The sequence below is a fragment of the Xenopus tropicalis genome, chromosome 4 (genome assembly GCF_000004195.4).
Source record: "Xenopus tropicalis strain Nigerian chromosome 4, UCB_Xtro_10.0, whole genome shotgun sequence".
Lineage (NCBI taxonomy): Eukaryota > Metazoa > Chordata > Amphibia > Anura > Pipidae > Xenopus > Xenopus tropicalis.
In genome coordinates, this window is record NC_030680.2 from 22232667 (window position 1) to 22249678 (window position 17012).

At 42.8% G+C, this 17012-nt stretch overlaps 1 protein-coding gene across 1 annotated transcript in view; it reads right to left on the reverse strand.

Annotated features, from left to right (window-relative positions):
* th (tyrosine hydroxylase) overlaps positions 1-8942 on the reverse strand; it is a 37898-nt gene extending 28956 nt beyond the window's left edge. Inside the window, exons 1-2 of the mRNA XM_031900524.1 lie at positions 8848-8942; positions 3678-3881 (exon numbers count right to left, since the gene is read on the reverse strand). Coding sequence (XP_031756384.1) covers positions 3678-3881; positions 8848-8937 — 294 coding nt within the window. The 5' untranslated portion in view covers positions 8938-8942. The remainder of the gene's footprint in view (positions 1-3677; positions 3882-8847) is intronic.
* Positions 8943-17012: the final 8070 nt, after the last annotated feature.

Consider the following 17012-nt stretch of genomic DNA (forward strand, 5'->3'; position numbering starts at 1 on the left):
TAGACAGTACTGTTTCTATTTTTGCTGATGACACTAAATTGTGCAAAACTATAAGTTCCATGCAGGATGCTGCCGCTTTGCAGAGCGATTTGACAAAATTAGATAACTGGGCAGCAAACTGGAAAATGAGGTTCAATGTTGATAAGTGCAAAGTTATGCACTTTGGTAGAAATAATATAAACGCAAACTATCTACTGAATGGTAGTGTGTTGGGGGTTTCCTTAATGGAGAAGGATCTAGGGGTTTTTGTTGATAACAAGTTGTCTAATGCCAGGCAGTGTCATTCTGTGGCTACTAAAGCAAATAAAGTGCTGTCTTGTATAAAAAAGAACATTGACTCAAGGGATGAGAACATAATTTTGCCCCTTTATAGGTCCCTGGTAAGGCCTCACCTTGAGTATGCAGTGCAGTTTTGGGCTCCAGTCCTTAAGAAGGATATTAATGAGCTGGAGAGAGTGCAGAGACGTGCAACTAAACTGGTAAAGGGGATGGAAGATTTAAGCTATGAGTTTAGACTGTCAAGGTTGGGGTTGTTTTCTCTGGAAAAGAGGCGCTTGCGAGGGGACATGATTACTCTGTACAAGTACATTAGAGGGGATTATAGGCAGTTGGGGGATGTTCTTTTTTCCCATAAAAACAATCAGCGCACCAGAGGTCACCCCTTTAGATTAGAGGAAAGGAGCTTCCATTTGAAGCAGCGTGGGTGGTTTTTCACGGTGAGGGCAGTGAGGTTATGGAATGCCCTTCCTAGTGATGTGGTAATGGCAGATTCTGTTAATGCCTTTAAGAGGGGCCTGGATGAGTTCTTGAACAATCAGAATATCCAAGGCTATTGTGATACTAATATCTACAGTTAGTACTAGTGGTTGTATATATAGTGTATGTATGTGTGTATAGATTGGTAGGTGTGGGTTAGGTGTGCTGGGTTTACTTGGATGGGTTGAACTTGATGGACACTGGTCTTTTTTCAACCCTATGTAACTATGTAGTTTCACAGAGTAATAGTTTTTGGCTGCCGAGGTCAGTGACCCCCGTTTGAGTTTGAAGAAGAAGGCAAATAATTCAAAAACTATAAAAAATTAAATAATGAAGACCAATTGAAACGTTGCTTAGAACTGGCCATTCAGTAACATACTAAAGGGATGAACCACCCCTTTAGACAAATTAAGTCAAAGAAAACCACCCCCCATACTAAATTACATTACATACCTTGAAGAGTTTTACCTTGGCATGTGGATCAAAGGTTGTGACTGAATAAATATTTATAAAGTTATTTCAAATAATACACCTGGTTAGTTAATCTGACCAAGCAGGGCTTGTTTTGGGGTGGGGTTGCTGTTTTAACAAGAATACAATTTGATCACCCCTGGGTTATACCATTTCCCAACCCCACTTGGTGCCCCCAGCTTTCATTCATTGCCATTGGTCCCCTCTTCTCTTAATACAGTCACGTAACCAAAAAGAATAATGACCCAAAGCCACAGGGAATCCTCCAAACAAATATCTGGTCTTAAGACCCTCTACTTTATGGTACCGTCATCTAAATGTTGTCTTTAGTGTAAAGCGACATGACATTCTGTAAGGTTACGTTATCTCCGACAATGCAGCATAAACTGTAACTCCCAATGTAATGATGCCCTGGGGGGCCTGTAGCTGAACCTTTTCCTATGTCAGTCCTCCTTAAACTTCTAGATATAAACAGATGCCCAGATAACCTCCCTATCATCCGTTTGGGCTTTACATCTCAAATACCAAACTGCATTCTGAGACTGTATTCATTAACCCTTTGCATGCTTCACAATGTAGATGCTACATTATAGGGTTCCGGGTTATTTGATGAGAAAACAACCAGCACACCACAAACTTGCACATGATTTTAAAAAAAAGCACTGGTAACTTGTACACCCATTAGTGTACTTAACTGGCATATGAGACCATTTGTGCCATAGCAATGATGGTGGCATTAATGTGCAATTTATCATGTGCAAGTGAGTTGCATGTGTATTGGTAACCCACAGCATTTCCCGAAAGCAGGTGGTAATTCCAGTACAGGTATAGGACCCGTTATCCAGAATGCTCAGGATCAAGGGTATTCAGGATAAGAGTTCTTTCTGTAATTTGGATCTCCATACCTTAAGTCTGCTAAAAAATCAATAAAACATTAATCAAACCCAATAGGATTGTTTTGCATCCAATAAGGATTATTTATATCTTAGTTGGGATCAAATACAAGGTACTGTTTTATTACTACAGAGAAAATGGAATCATTTAACCATTAAATAAACCCAATAGGGCTGTTCTGCCCCCAATAAGGGGTAATTATATCTTAGTTGGGATCAAGTACAGGTACTGTTTTATTACTACAGAGAAAATGGAATCATTTAACCATTAAATAAACCCAATAGGACTGTTCTGCCCCCAATAAGGGGTAATTATATCTTAGTTGGGATCAAGTACAGGTACTGTTTTATTATTACAGAGAAAGGGGAATCATTTAACCATTAAATAAACCCAATAGGACTGTTCTGCCCCCAATAAGGGGTAATTATATCTTAGTTGGGATCAAGTACAGGTACTGTTTTATTACTACAGAGAAAATGGAATCATTTAACCATTAAATAAACCCAATAGGGCTGTTCTGCCCCCAATAAGGGGTAATTATATCTTAGTTGGGATCAAGTACAGGTACTGTTTTATTATTACAGAGAAAAAGGAAATCAGTTTTAAAATTCTGAATTATTTGATTAAAAATGGAGTCTATGGGAGACAGGCTTTCCGTAATCCGGAGCTTTCTGGATAAGGGTTTTCCCGATAAGGGATCCCATACCTGTACACCTTTGTTTATGTGCTATTCCTACCCCGAGGGGGAGATATCATGTTAATCTGATAGTTTAGCCCTAGGGTTTTGTATACGGATCGTCAGGGGAAGGAGCCACATCAACAAGTCAATGCGGTCCTTGTTCTGACAGCCCTATTGGGTTTATTTAATATTCAAATGATTTTTAGAAGACTTAAGTTATGGAGATCCAAATTACAGAAAGATCCCTTATCTGGAAAACCCCAGGTCCCGAGCATTCTGGATAACAGGTCCCATACCTGTACCGGTCTTTTCTTTCATTCTGATCATCTGCTACAACAACACGGTGGCTTTTAAAACCTTAACGTACTTATAAAACAGCATGGGGGGGGGGGTTACATGTGGAAGAAGGGGATAGTAGGGTTAAGGCCTTGACTGGGATTCAAAATAGGCCCTGGCATTTCAAGTACCCAGGGGCCCAAACAGCCCCCCCAGCCCAATAAATAGTTACTGCCTATGGCACCTTACAGCAGCCCCTCTGGCATTTGCCAGAACCCACAGATTGCCAGTCCAACCCTGGTAGAGCAGCAGAAACAATTTGAGTTAATTACTTCTTGAAATTTCAGACAATCTAGCTAGAATACTAGAGAAAAAACTGCTGCATTGTGGGAAAAACATGACAGCCAACATTTTTCCTAAGTAGTTTGCACCCACATGCAGACAATGAGCCCCCGCAAATGCAATAACATGCATGTAACCAATGTTAGCAATAATATTTACACAATATTATATCTAGTAATGCAATGTAGGTGTCACCGACATGGAATGTACCATTTTCCCCACCACCTGTGTTTGTGCCGTAGGAATTTATTGACCCTACCTCAAACACTTTAAGCGTGCGGGATAAAGAGGAAGGTTTGCTGCCCTTGAGGGAGAAGAGCAGACTGATGATGGCTTTGCCGTCCTTTTCCTCAAACACCATTGATTCGGCACATTCTGCGACCTCAGCAGCTGCTGCCGCCACTTCCCGCTCCTTGCGAGCATCTTCTATCAGACTTTGCCTCCGGCCCAGGAACCGGGGAGACTGTGGAAGAGAAAAATATGGCGAGTAAAGAAGCAGGAAAGGATTCACTGGCAATAAACATAAGCCATTCACATATAGTTAACGGGGATGTAAACCCAAAATAACAGTTTGCTCAATAAAAGAAAATGTAATTCTAAGCAACTTTCCAAAATACTTTTAGTAAAAAAAAGTGTCAGTCGTGTAAAGTTGTGTCTGTGTTCCTTTCTGTTCTCCGCCCTGCTGGTTCTGACTTTTAAACAGTGCAGCAACCGCCAAGAGATAACGTCTTCAACATTGTTGAAAGAAGTCAGAACTAGCTGTGTCTGCACTGCGTTCAATAGCTTCAATGCTTTCAATAGCAGTTACATTTACAAGTGACTGGCATATTGCTTATTTATTTATTTTTTAAATTTGATTTTTTATTTGGGTAATAATTTGGGCTCAGGGGGTATAACTACAGAGGAAGCACACCCTGCGGTTGTGGGGTCTTGTGGGTGTAGATAGCCCAGTGAGGCCCTAAATAATGAGCAGTTTTAATAACCAATGTTTTGGGGTCCCTACATTTAATTTGCTGTGGGGCCCAGTTAGGGTTCAACTGGGGGGGTGCAGGGCCCACAGGGGCTTCTGCCTCAGGGGCCACTGCACCGCCCAATGGACCCCAACACCCGCAGGGTCCCCCCCACCCATTCAACCCCTCCCCTGAGCGCGCCTAAATTAAACTTATGGTCAGTATGTTGGGGGAGGAGGCAGGGAGACCAGTGGCTCGGTATAGTGCCCTGCGGGGATCGGGTCTGAGCCGCTGGGGCCACCAGGTTTTTTTCCCGGTGCCCCGGCAGCCCAAACTGACCCTGGGCCCAGATATTTGCTTTTTCACCTTCTAATGTTTTGGATATGTCAGATATGTGTCCTAAAGTGAGGACTAGAAAAGGCTCCTTAGGTCTAACTTGGTCTGTAACAAACCTCACTTTAACAGTGTATAATACAAAGAAAAACGAAATATAACACCCTTATAATTGTTTAAAAATGCAGGTCCTTAGTCACCACCACGACACAGGTATGGGATCTGTTATCCGGAATGCTCGGGACCTGGGGTTTTCCGGATAAGTGATCTTTCCGTATTTTGGATTGCTAGAAAGCATTTAAATATTGAATAAACCCAGATGGAGATGGCCTTTCCATAATTTGGAACTTTCTGGATAATGGGTTTCCGGATAAGGGATCCCATACCGGTACTAAAACAAATAATCTTCCTATTTCCAAATATAAATTCATATTTTCTGCTCTCTCGCTGAGTAGATGAATATAAGGTTTGTACATTATTGCGCCACTCAAATGGGATTCATTATTGCAACCGAGATCCAATTGTTTGAGAAGTGTTTAACCCTTTCTATCCTTTTTCATTTATGGTTTTTGGCTTTTATTTATCAGACCACTTATCCAGTTGCCATCAGTTTATCTTCACAGCATTCAAAATCACCTAATTACATAAACTCACACAGAGCTGCATATTCAGCCATATATAGTGCTACAGGTTGCTTCAATTTCCATATATATATATATATATTATTATTATATTATTAATGTATTCCCTGTTATAAAATACAGGTATAGCAGAGGCAATTGTCAACTGTGACAAGTAGCTGCTCCGTGTGTCTTCTTATCTAGGGAAATAAATTCAGCCTTCCTGTATCTGTTATCTTTATTTATAACACTGGTATCAAGTATAATTTTCACCCACTGGGCCAAGAAAATACTGCCCGGGGGCAACCAATTTTAAAATATACTTTTTATAATTTTACAACATTTTACTTGTATTTTGACTCCTTTTTATCTTAAAAAAAAAATGAAACTAATAATCTCTACTGAATATTTCTAACCAGTGAATCAAATTTATTGGTGTATTTTACGGCAAATGTTCTCACTAAATACCTGAAATTGTATCTGGAATGCTTGGAACGCTTACTATACCTTAAGTCTGGTAAAATAATCAATTAAACATTTAATAAACCCAATAGGATTGTTTTGTTTCCAATAAAAATTAATTATATCTTTGTTTGGATCAAGTACAGGTACTGTTTTATTATTACAGAGAAAAGGGAATCATTTAACCATTAAATAAACCCAATAGGGCTGTTCTGCCCCCAATAAGGGGTAATTATATCTTAGTTGGGATCAAGTACAGGTACTGTTTTATTATTACAGAGAAAAGGGAATCATTTAACCATTAAATAAACCCAATAGGGCTGTTCTGCCCCCAATAAGGGGTAATTATATCTTAGTTGGGATCAAGTACAGGTACTGTTTTATTATTACAGAGAAAAGGGAATCATTTAACCATTAAATAAACCCAATAGGGGAATCATTTTTATCAATTCAAATTATTTGCTTGAAATGAACTCTATGGGAAATGGCTCTCCTGTAATTTAGAACTTTATAGATAATATGTTTTGGGATAAGGGATCACGTTATTGCCCAAAAAGGACATTTTCATGTATGCATATCCAGTAATGGAAGTGGAAATAGAAGTATGAGATACTTTATATGGAAACTCAGTATCCAGAAAGTATCTAATAACACTAAGCTCACTTACCATAGCAAATAATTCTAATGTATTTATTAATGTATACATTTCCCTTTTCTCTGTAATAATAAAACAGTACCTGTACTTGATCCCAACTAAGATATAATTACCCCTTATTGGGGGCAGAACAGCCCTATTGGGTTTATTTAATGTTTCCTTTCTAATTTTGTAGACTCAGGCAGAGGGAATTCTGGGAAGGAAGACTAGAATTGTTTCTAAAACTTCTATTTGCCCCCACTGGGTTTTAAAGCAGTAAGGCGATCCAAATTAGATATCTAATAGGAAAAAACAAGAAAACCTCAGGTCCCAAGCATTCTGGATAATAGATCCCATACCTGTACTGGTCACTGAATCTACAGATGCTACATTTTAGGTGCATGGAAACATTGTGCTGATATAATGCGTTCAGTACACACGGGAGCAGAAATTAATTGACACTTGCATACCTGTAATATATATATTACAGGTATGTGACCTGTTATCCAGAATGCTCAGGACCTGTGGTTTTCTGGATAAGGAATCTTTCTGTAATTTGGATCTCCATAACTTAAGTCTAAAAATCATAATAACATTGAATAAACCCAACAGGCTTATTTTGCCCCCAATAAGGATTAATATATTTTAGTTGGGATCAAGTAGAAGCTACTAAATTATTGTTGTATAATGGAGTCTATGGGAGATGACCTTTCCGTAATTTGCAACTTTCTGGATAAGGGGTTTCCGGATAAGGGATCCCATAACTGTACTGTAATTTATTTCATAATGTCAATTATTTTCTATATTTGTTAATAAAGTAGAGGCCTTTCCAACCCAAATAAGGACGGCATATAAAAAGGGTGTGAGGTGGGAATTTGGTGGTTAAAATGGGTAATTTGGGTAAGAGAAGTGAATGGGCTGCTTCTGGGTATGGTACTAGTTCTCTGATCTGTAATCTTCTCTCCATGCCTTAGTTACACACTGGCTCTCTTGGGTTCCTTTATTTATATTGCTACACTGTATTGGCCGGCCCAAGTGCTTTATGTTCTGGAATTGTCTCACAATATATTTCTCAACCATAAGCTAACCTCTAAATTCCCTTTTATACAGTACAGGTATGGGACCTGTTATCCAGAATACTCGGGACCTGGGGAATAAGGGATCTTTCCGTAATTTCGATCTCCATAACTTAAGTCTGCTAAAAATCATTTAAATATTGAATAAATCCAATAAGGGTTGTTCTGCCTCCAATAAGGATTCATTATATCTTAGTTGGGTTGTTCTGCCCCAATAAGGGGTAATTATATCTTAGTTGGGATCAAGTACAGGTACCGTTTTATTATTACAGGGAAAAGGGAATCATTTAACCATTAAATAAACCCAATAGGGCTGTTCTGCCCCCAATAAGGGGTAATTATATCTTAGTTGGGATCAAGTACAGTTACTGTTTTATTATTACAGAGAAAAGGGAATCATTTAACCATTAAATAAACCCAATAGGGCTGTTCTGCCCCCAATAAGGGGTAATTATATCTTAGTTGGGATCAAGTACAGGTACTGTTTTATTATTACAGAGAAAAGGGAATCATTTAACCATTAAATAAACCCAATAGGGCTGTTCTGCCTCCAATAAGGGGTAATTATATCTTAGTTGGGATCATGTACATGGTACTGTTTTATTATTACAGAGGAAAAGGAAATCATTTTTAAAAATTAGAACTATTTGCTTATAATGGAGTCTATGGGAGATGGCCTTTCCGTAATTCTGAACTTTCTGGATAACGGGTTTCCGGATAAGGGATCCTGTACCTGTATACTAATAGTATAATATCCGTGCAGTGGCCTGTGACTAGTTAGTTATAGTACTGTTAGTTTATAATCACCCCCCCCCCCCCCCAAATACCTTGCCAGCTTAGGTCTAACAGCTCCCATTTAGCCAATCACTGTATGGAGCCATTGTGACGCTTTAGTTAAGATAATTAAACTCATTAGGGCTCTTCTACTCAATTGTTATAGCATTTCGCTTGTCTGTGACTTCTGGCTCTATAATCAAACACACACTTCTGTCTTCAGCCCTAACTCCTAAAATCCTTTCTTAACTTCCATGAAATGATATTTCCCTTTTTCACTAGCAAAGCATGTTTTTTTCGCAGTATAGCCTTATCCAATGTTACCATAAATCACATTTGTGCTTGTTGTTAATTGCAATAACCCAGCGCCCAAGTGTCTTGATGCATTAGCAATAACACCCTAAGTCTCTGATTACGTGCTTAGTATATAGCTGGGGGCTGTGCAATATAGTTTGCTTTCTAGAAATGTGCAACTGTTTAAATATAGCCTGGCACAGCCTGCAGACCCAGGCAAGTTGGGGCCAAATGAATAAAAAGTCAGTAGGTTAAGTTTGTTCGCTTGCCGCAGTGTTGGACTCACCAGAATGGCTTCAGCCTGTTTAGGGTCCAGTTCAGACACAGCCCTCCGAAAGCTCTTCCCTGCAGATCCAGAGATGTTTGGGGTCGGCATGGCTACTCTTTAGGAAATGTGTTCTATGCACCTGCTCCCATCGGAGGGTTTTTATAAGGCAAGTCCCACGTCATAACTCCCCCCCCACCCATCCACCCTACGCTCTCAGCCTGAGGGAGGGGGCTGGACACTGGTAACACATCCCACAGTATCACCCTCCGACCCCAGGCAGCTGGCTGAGCATCTCTCTGCCACTCGCATCCTCACACCTCAGCACCATCTCCTCCTCATGTCTCTGAGTACCAAACTGCAATTCAGAACTCTGCACAACCCTGCGCAGCATTTCCTCTTGGTTTTCTAATACAGGCACTTTTACTAAGCAATCACAGTTTGTTACATTCAAGCAACAGTCAGGAAAAAAGGGAAAAATGTGGTCCTCCAGCATTAAAAGCATTAAAATTCCAAGTAACTTATTCTGTTATTATTGTGTTTTTATGAATTTTAATGCTGTGACTTGGAGGACCACATTTTTTCCTTTTTTGGACTGTTGAGCCTTATTTAAGTGGGCACCAGGGTAGCCCGGGATAATGACATGTGAGCAGGGTCAGACTGGGGGGTGCAGGGTCAGACTGGGGGGTGTAGGTGTCCCCACCAGCCGTGTCCCCTAACCCAGTGGTCTCCAACCTTTTTGGCACCAAGGACCGGCGTCAAGCACGTTCATTTACGGGTTCATCTACACCTTTCTACATGCGACGCTTTCCTCCGAGCCTCTACATGCGAGTCGCATTGATCGGCGCTGCGCTTTTATACGCGCCTTTCTTCATGCGGCTCTCCATTTAAGCCGCATTTTTACCGCGGCAGGGAACTGAGGCGGCCCACTAGAAAGCACCCCCTGGCCCCACACTGGTCCTCGGAACGGCGGTCGGGGACCCCGGCCTAAGCTCCCTGCAGGGACCCCCACCTGATGCGCTCCCCTGAGTGTGCATACGTTTAAAGCGTCAGGGGGGAAACAGTCGTGCAGGGGGAGCGCCAGCAAGTGTCGGGTCTGGGCTTTTTCCCGGTGTCCCGATGGCCCACTCCGACCCTGCATGTGAGACTTATTTTTCATACTCAGGATGAGACTGGGCCGCCGGGACACAGGGAAAAAACCCAGTGGGCCCCAGCCCAGACCCGACCCTTGCCGGTGGTTCCCCAGCTGACCGTTCCTCCCCGATGCACGTTCGGGGAGGACATTGGGTGAAGGACCCTGCAGGGGGATAGGGAGGCTCAGCGGGGGCCCCTTTGGGGGGTTAGGGGGTGAGGGGGACGTGGATGGCAAGGGCACCTGCAGGGCCCCTGGGGCAGCAGCCGTGGTGGGCCCTGCACCCCCCAGTCCGACCCTGTGCACACTGACATTCAAGCACCCTAAGCATGATCCATTCTTGTATGCAGGTCAGTAGGTAGGTACATAGTAAACATACAGAAGATACTGTATTGTATATATCACACATTGTCCTTCTCCCCTATATTAAAGGAGCATCTCCCAGTGAAAAAGGAAGGTTTAATATGTACATACACACTGACAGATATATGGGGGGGTGGGTTAAATTTTTCAATTACAGTTGCCAAGGCAAGTCAGACACTTGCTTTTATTTTCTAACTTGCAATAGACTGATCAAAAGTAATCAATAATTGGTTGCTATTGGCAACTGCTCTGGTGTAATTTAGCACTTATGTTAGTAAATGATCGCTGCTGTGTAGGAAAAATCATACATTCCAGAATAAGTGAGTTATATTCCTGGACCGGAATTCAAAATAGGCCCTGGCATTCCAAGTACACAGAGACCCAAACAGCCCCCCCCCAGCCCAATAAATAGTGAGTGTCTGTGGCACCTTACAGCCCCCCTGGCATTCCCAGTACCCAGAGGCACAAACAGCCCCCCCCCAGCCCAATAAATAGTGAGTGTCTATGGCACCTTACAGCCCCCCTGGCATTCCCAGTACCCAGAGGCACAAACAGCCCCCCCCCCAGCCCAATAAATAGTGAGTGTCTATGGCACCTTACAGCCCCCCTGGCATTCCCAGTACCCAGAGGCACAAACAGCCCCCCCCCCAGCCCAATAAATAGTGACTGTCTGTGGCACCTTACAGCCCCCCCTGGCATTCCCAGTACCCAGAGGCCCAAACAGCCCCCCCAGCCCAATAAATAGTGACTGTCTATGGCACCTTACAGCCCCCCCTCTGGCATTTGCCTGAACCCACAGATTGCCAGTCAGGGCTGATGGTTGTCGGAAAGCTATCATTGAGTCAATATGTAGCCATGCAGCCAGAAAGGTAAAGGTAGCTTCACTGTAACAGAATCTTCTTTCATCTTCATTGAAGGTGTCTGAAAACTACTCCATTTAAAGCCCTAATAAAATGTAGAAATAAAATGTAGAAATTCTGTAAAAATAATAGAAACTACAGCTCTAAGTAACTGTCCAATAGTGATTAGCGAATCTGTCCCGTTTCACCGAAAAATTCGAGAATCTTTCAAAAGATTCGCAAAACGGCGGAAATGTTGCGCATAAAAAAAAATTGTCACCCTCGACTATTCTTTTGCTGCGCGACTATTTCTTTTGACGCCCGTGACTATTTATTTTGTCACCAATACTATTTATTTTAATGCCCCGACTATTCTTTGACGCCCGCGACTATTTATTTTGACACCATGACTATTTATTTTGACACCGCTACTATTTGTTTTGACGCCGCAACTATTTATTTTGATGCTGCGACTATTCTTTTGCCCCACGACTATTTCTTTTGATGCACGACCACGACGTGCAGCAAATTTTTCTGTGGCTAATTTTTTTGTCCATTTCGCAAAACAATCCGTCCATGGTGAAACGTGGAAATTCGCAGCGAATCCATGCCTGCCAAACATTTCGCCCATCACTACTGTCCAATATAAATGTATTATCGGTGGTTTTTACGTGATTTGTAAAGATATTTGCAGAACCCAGTTCTGCTGATTTTCAATGCCCCACGCAGTGGGCTAAGTGCAAAAAAGGCCACATTTGACCATATTGGAGGGCAGAGCACTGTTGACTGTGTACTGAATCTAGGGTAGCCTGTGTTAGATTACACTAGATTCAAAAGAGGCAAGTGGAGGAAGGCTCTTACCCCCCCAAGCCTGCCCCCGTCTCTACGTTGCGTGTTATTCTGAGGTGCAAGGCAGGAATGGCAAGCAGTAAGGACAGGGCTGTGCTGCTCATCTTCACTGAGTGCTGGAACTTTCTGCAGAGTGAAGGGCGGCCCAAGTGCTTAGGAAATGAGCTGGGTCAGTGGGGCACCTGGAAAAATCCTGTGGGTCCCCCATCGTCATATCTCCCCCCCAGTGTGGCCACAGGAAGGTGGTGGGGGGTTGATGTCACAACTTGGGTGGGGGGCTTCCAGGAGGCAATCCCAGTGGGTCCTGGCCCCTCAGTCTAAAGGTGGCCACACACGTGGTGATTTGCAATCTTTCGTGCGACCATCGGTCGCACAAAAGATCGTACAATCAGCCACAAACCATTCAGGGCTGAAACGGCAGATAAGGAGGTAGAAACAATAGGATTTCTACCTCCTTCTGCCGATTCAGCGCTGAAGGCAGATTTTGGTCAGGTGCCTTCTATGGCGCCCGATCAAAATCTTTTAACTGGCCCGATCGGCGAGTCGTCCGTTATCAGCAGCTTCCTGCGATATCGGTCGACTCGCCGACTTGCCATACATGCACCGAATATCGTACGAAACAAGGTTTCATACGATATTATCGGTGCGTGTATGGCCAGCTTAAGATTGCTTGCACCCCCAGGGGTCTATTATGATCCCTTATGTCTAACACTGCATGCTTCTTTACAGGTCTGATATCAGCTGGCTTCTGTTTAATGTTTAATAAATGTATATAGTTGCTTACAATTATATTTTTTTAGGCAAAATGTTGTTTTGAGGCTTATATCCCCTTTAAGCTTAGAGTGCCTCACAGGTTGAAATTGTGACTTTCATTAAAACAGTAATCAATGTATTTCACATGAAGATTTAACATCTTCCACATAAGAACAAATATTATAATATAATGCAAACCACAATACGTGTACCAGGTCTAGCAACCCTCAGCAGCCAATCAGACGGTTCCTTCCAAACAGGTGAGCAGTAAATTGTAGCTGCTTTTGTTCTTATTTCTACCCAATTTGCAGACAGGTGGGACTTCTAAATGACCCCGTTGACTTTTAAGTTCATTAGATAAGGATCTATCACCTGCCACAGAAAACATTTAACTGTTGAAAGTTGTCATTTAAAGGGGAAACATTCTCTGGATAATAAAAGAAAATCTAATTCTAAGCAAAGTTTCAATATACATTTTTGGGTGCAGAATGCCATTAAGGGTAATGGCACAAGCAGCCCAGGGTGATTTCCATTCAGTCACATGTAAGACTAACAGTGCTGGGCCAGGGTGAATGGGCACCTTATGCCACACGGCTGGCTACCTCGCCAACCCCCATGCAGTATGGTTGAAATATGCCCAAGTACCTGACCAAATATGAGCATGTATGTTTATTAGCTATAACACTAGAAGGAATAGGCTAAGTAGGCACCAGATTTTGAGAGGGTTAGAGTAAAGGTCCCCATACACGGGCCGATTGTAGCTGCCGATATTGGACCCTTGGCCCAATTCGGCATCTTATCGGCCCGTGTAGGGGCAGAAACGACGGGCCTGCCCAACCGATATCTGGCCTGAAATTGGGCAGATATCGATCGGCCAGGTTAAAAGATTCAGTCGAATCTGGGACCGCATCAGCTCGTTGATGCGGCCCCTGAACCGACTGCCCCATTGCCGCCAATATAATTCGAATTAGCCTACACGTTCCCCAATATCGCCCACCCGTAGGTGGGGATGTCGGGTGAAGATTAGGGAAGAAGGGAATTAGGGAATGTGATTGCATTATGTTAGAAATAATACTGGTGGAAGCATGGAAGACTGAAAGGTGAGAGGAGTAGAGAATGTGACTGTACGATGTTGGAAACAATACATGGAGAAAGACGTAGTTAACAGCGAATGGTGAACATACTGTATTAAAGATGTAGGATTTAATATTACATTTTGGGTCAGGCAAGCCCATTGGTGGGTCCCATACACAGAATAATAAGCTGCAAAGAAGCTGAATCGGCATCTTCAATCTGCCCGTCTATGGCACCTTAAGCTTCTTATTCTATCCTTGTAATTGTTTTTGTAGCTTTATAGACAGTTCTCCCCTGCCTGGTTCAACTTCCTCCAACACCCTTATTCTCCCCTTCCTCTCGCCGCTTCCTCCCTGCTGCCTTTCAGTAATTAGTTTGTCAAACACAGTAATTAGTGTTGCTTTGCCTCGGTGGCTTTGTGCCGTCGTGACTCTTTTCATTCACAAAAAAGACTTTTAATAACCCATAATGACAGAGCACAACCGCTGCCGACCTCAGAACGTTAGCCGAGCAGCCACGATGTGGTCTCTTTGTACCCGGCAAACGGTCTCCCTGCTGGTACCAACACAGGTTATATACAAGCCTGGAATCAGATTCAAATTAGGCCCTGGCATTTCAGGTACACAGGGACCCAAACAGCCCCCACCAGCCCAATAAATAGTGACTGTCTATGGCATCTTACAGCAGCCCCTCTGGCATTTGCCTGAATCCACAGATTGCCAGGACAGGCAAAGTCATATATTGGCCACGCGTTTCATTCCTTCCATTGAGCTTCACCCATTAACACTGGATATTCTCACAACCGAACTATACTGCCATACGTGTGGCTACATATTACATAAAAGCATTTTAATTTAAGCTGCTAGGGTCATGTTACATTGCCATCTTTATAAGAGAAACTGAGGATAAAATACAAATATAAAAAAACCACTTGCAGCCCATTTCCTATTAGCACAGGATAATGATGCCAGAGAGCTTACTGAGTCATGTTATGAAAATAAATGAAGTGTGGCCAATTAAATGATTTGCATATGAAAGCAAGGCAGACACTAATGTAGTGCAATGGTATTTGATGTGTGTGTAATTATCAAGTCAGCATTATGCTTTTCTACATAGTACTATAACATCTTGGTACTATAGTGATTGGCCGTCAAAGCTTTCCTTCATGCAAACACACAAGTTATGATGCTTATTCACACAATTATATAGAAAATTACGTTCTAGCCCAGACCCACCATCACTACTGTGCCCAAAAAGGTCATATATTGCATATAATATCTACAGGAAATTAGAGGGAATGTTGAGGGCTCTGTGCAGGTCAGTTCTTCCACTCCCACCTAAGCAAACTCATCTGTATGGGCTTTACATTGTGCGTTATTAATATTACTAGGGAGGGCCTTGCCAAACTGTCACCACAAATTAGTAATCATGGAGTAGTCACAAATGTTATTGTAGGCTGTAACCTTAAGCTGGCCAGACATTATATGTTCATTTGGCTCGTTCACCTAAAGTGGGCGATATCGGTTAATCCTATCATTTGGCCTTTGGGATCACAACGGTGGAATATAGGCTGATGAAGAGGCTGATGAAGTCTTCATACCAATTAAACCTGCCTGATCAACATCTGAATGATTTTTGGCCAGATATCGGTTGGAAATAAGGAAATAAGTGTTAGTGCCCCAATGGTCATGCAGCCTTCATGAGCAGGGACATAGGAGTTAGCGCACCAATGATAGTGCATCCCTGATGAGTAGGATAGGGACATAGGTGTTAGCGCACCAATGATAGTGCGTCCCTGATGAGTAGGATAGGGACATAGGTGTTAGCGCACCAATGATAGTGCGTCCCTGATGAGTAGGATAGGGACATAGGTGTTAGTGCACCAATGAGAGTGTGTCCCTGATGAGTAGGATAGGGACATAGGTGTTAGCGCACCAATGAGAGTGTGTCCCTGATGAGTAGGATAGGGACATAGGTGTTAGCGCACCAATGAGAGTGTGTCCCTGATGAGTAGGATAGGGACATAGGTGTTAGGGCACCAATGGTCACGCACCCCTGATTAGTGGGATAGGGACATAGTAGAACGTGGGAGTGCAAATAGGGGTAACTGCCTGGTAGAGTTGCAGTTAAACGTAGAATTAAGCCCAGTGCTGCCAAATCTGAAGCCCCTCAGCTGTCATTACAGTACAACTCCCTGCAACCTTCAACAATCAAAGGGTGCTTAACAAAAGCTTATGGTCCATAGGTCTGTCCTACTTTATACAGGCATTAAGCAAGGTCTCTTTGTCCCTGGGCCCTGTCAGATAGAAATAAAGCCCCTGATGAGTAAAAACATGGTAAATAAAGGAATATATAAAAGGGAAACTAAAAGATCCACTGAATTATCACATAAAGAAATTCCAGTGATGAGAAGAAATTTTATATGGCATTAGGAGTGTATCAGCAGGGAAAAGAGCAGGGATGGTAGGCACAAGAGGGGAACAGGGAGGGGATTAGAACACTTAGAGGGAGCAGGAGTATGAAGCTGACATTTGTGTGTCCAGAGCTCCCGCATCTCTGATATTTACTTTGGATTATCAGCCGCGTCTCCTTGCTCGCTTTGTACCATGCAGGGTTTACAACTTAACTCTTCCTTGACCTTTTCCGTGCAGGACAAGCACCCCAGGAACACCGGCTGTGCGCATCTAGCAGTTGGGATGCAACAACAAACCTAGATCAGGGTTTAATAACAACATATGGCATGTTAATACACTTTTTGGGTTGCCTTAGTGCTAAAGGCTTCTAAATAAGAGCCAGATTTGGAAATAAGCAACCAAAAGTCACATCACTTAGTCTCTAACTCCCCATCAGATCAGGTCCATGCATCAGATCACTGAGAGGGTTAAGGCCGGGTGGCTGTAGGCCGAGGTGGCATAATAACCGAGCAGCCAGTGAAGTGTCAGTGGTTGTGCCTGCGACGCATGGCTTATCAATTAGCCAGAGCCTGAAGGCTGCTCTTCATCTCCCAGCAAATAAAGGCATTACCATTCACAGGGACGAGGGCATTGTCACAATTTGATATACATCCCCTTGCCCTGAAGGGTTTATACTCTTTGTCATTACCCAGGAAGGCTTCTCTTGTACAGGAATGCCTAGAGGTGCTTCACCTACACAGGTAGAACTCATTTCTATCCTCT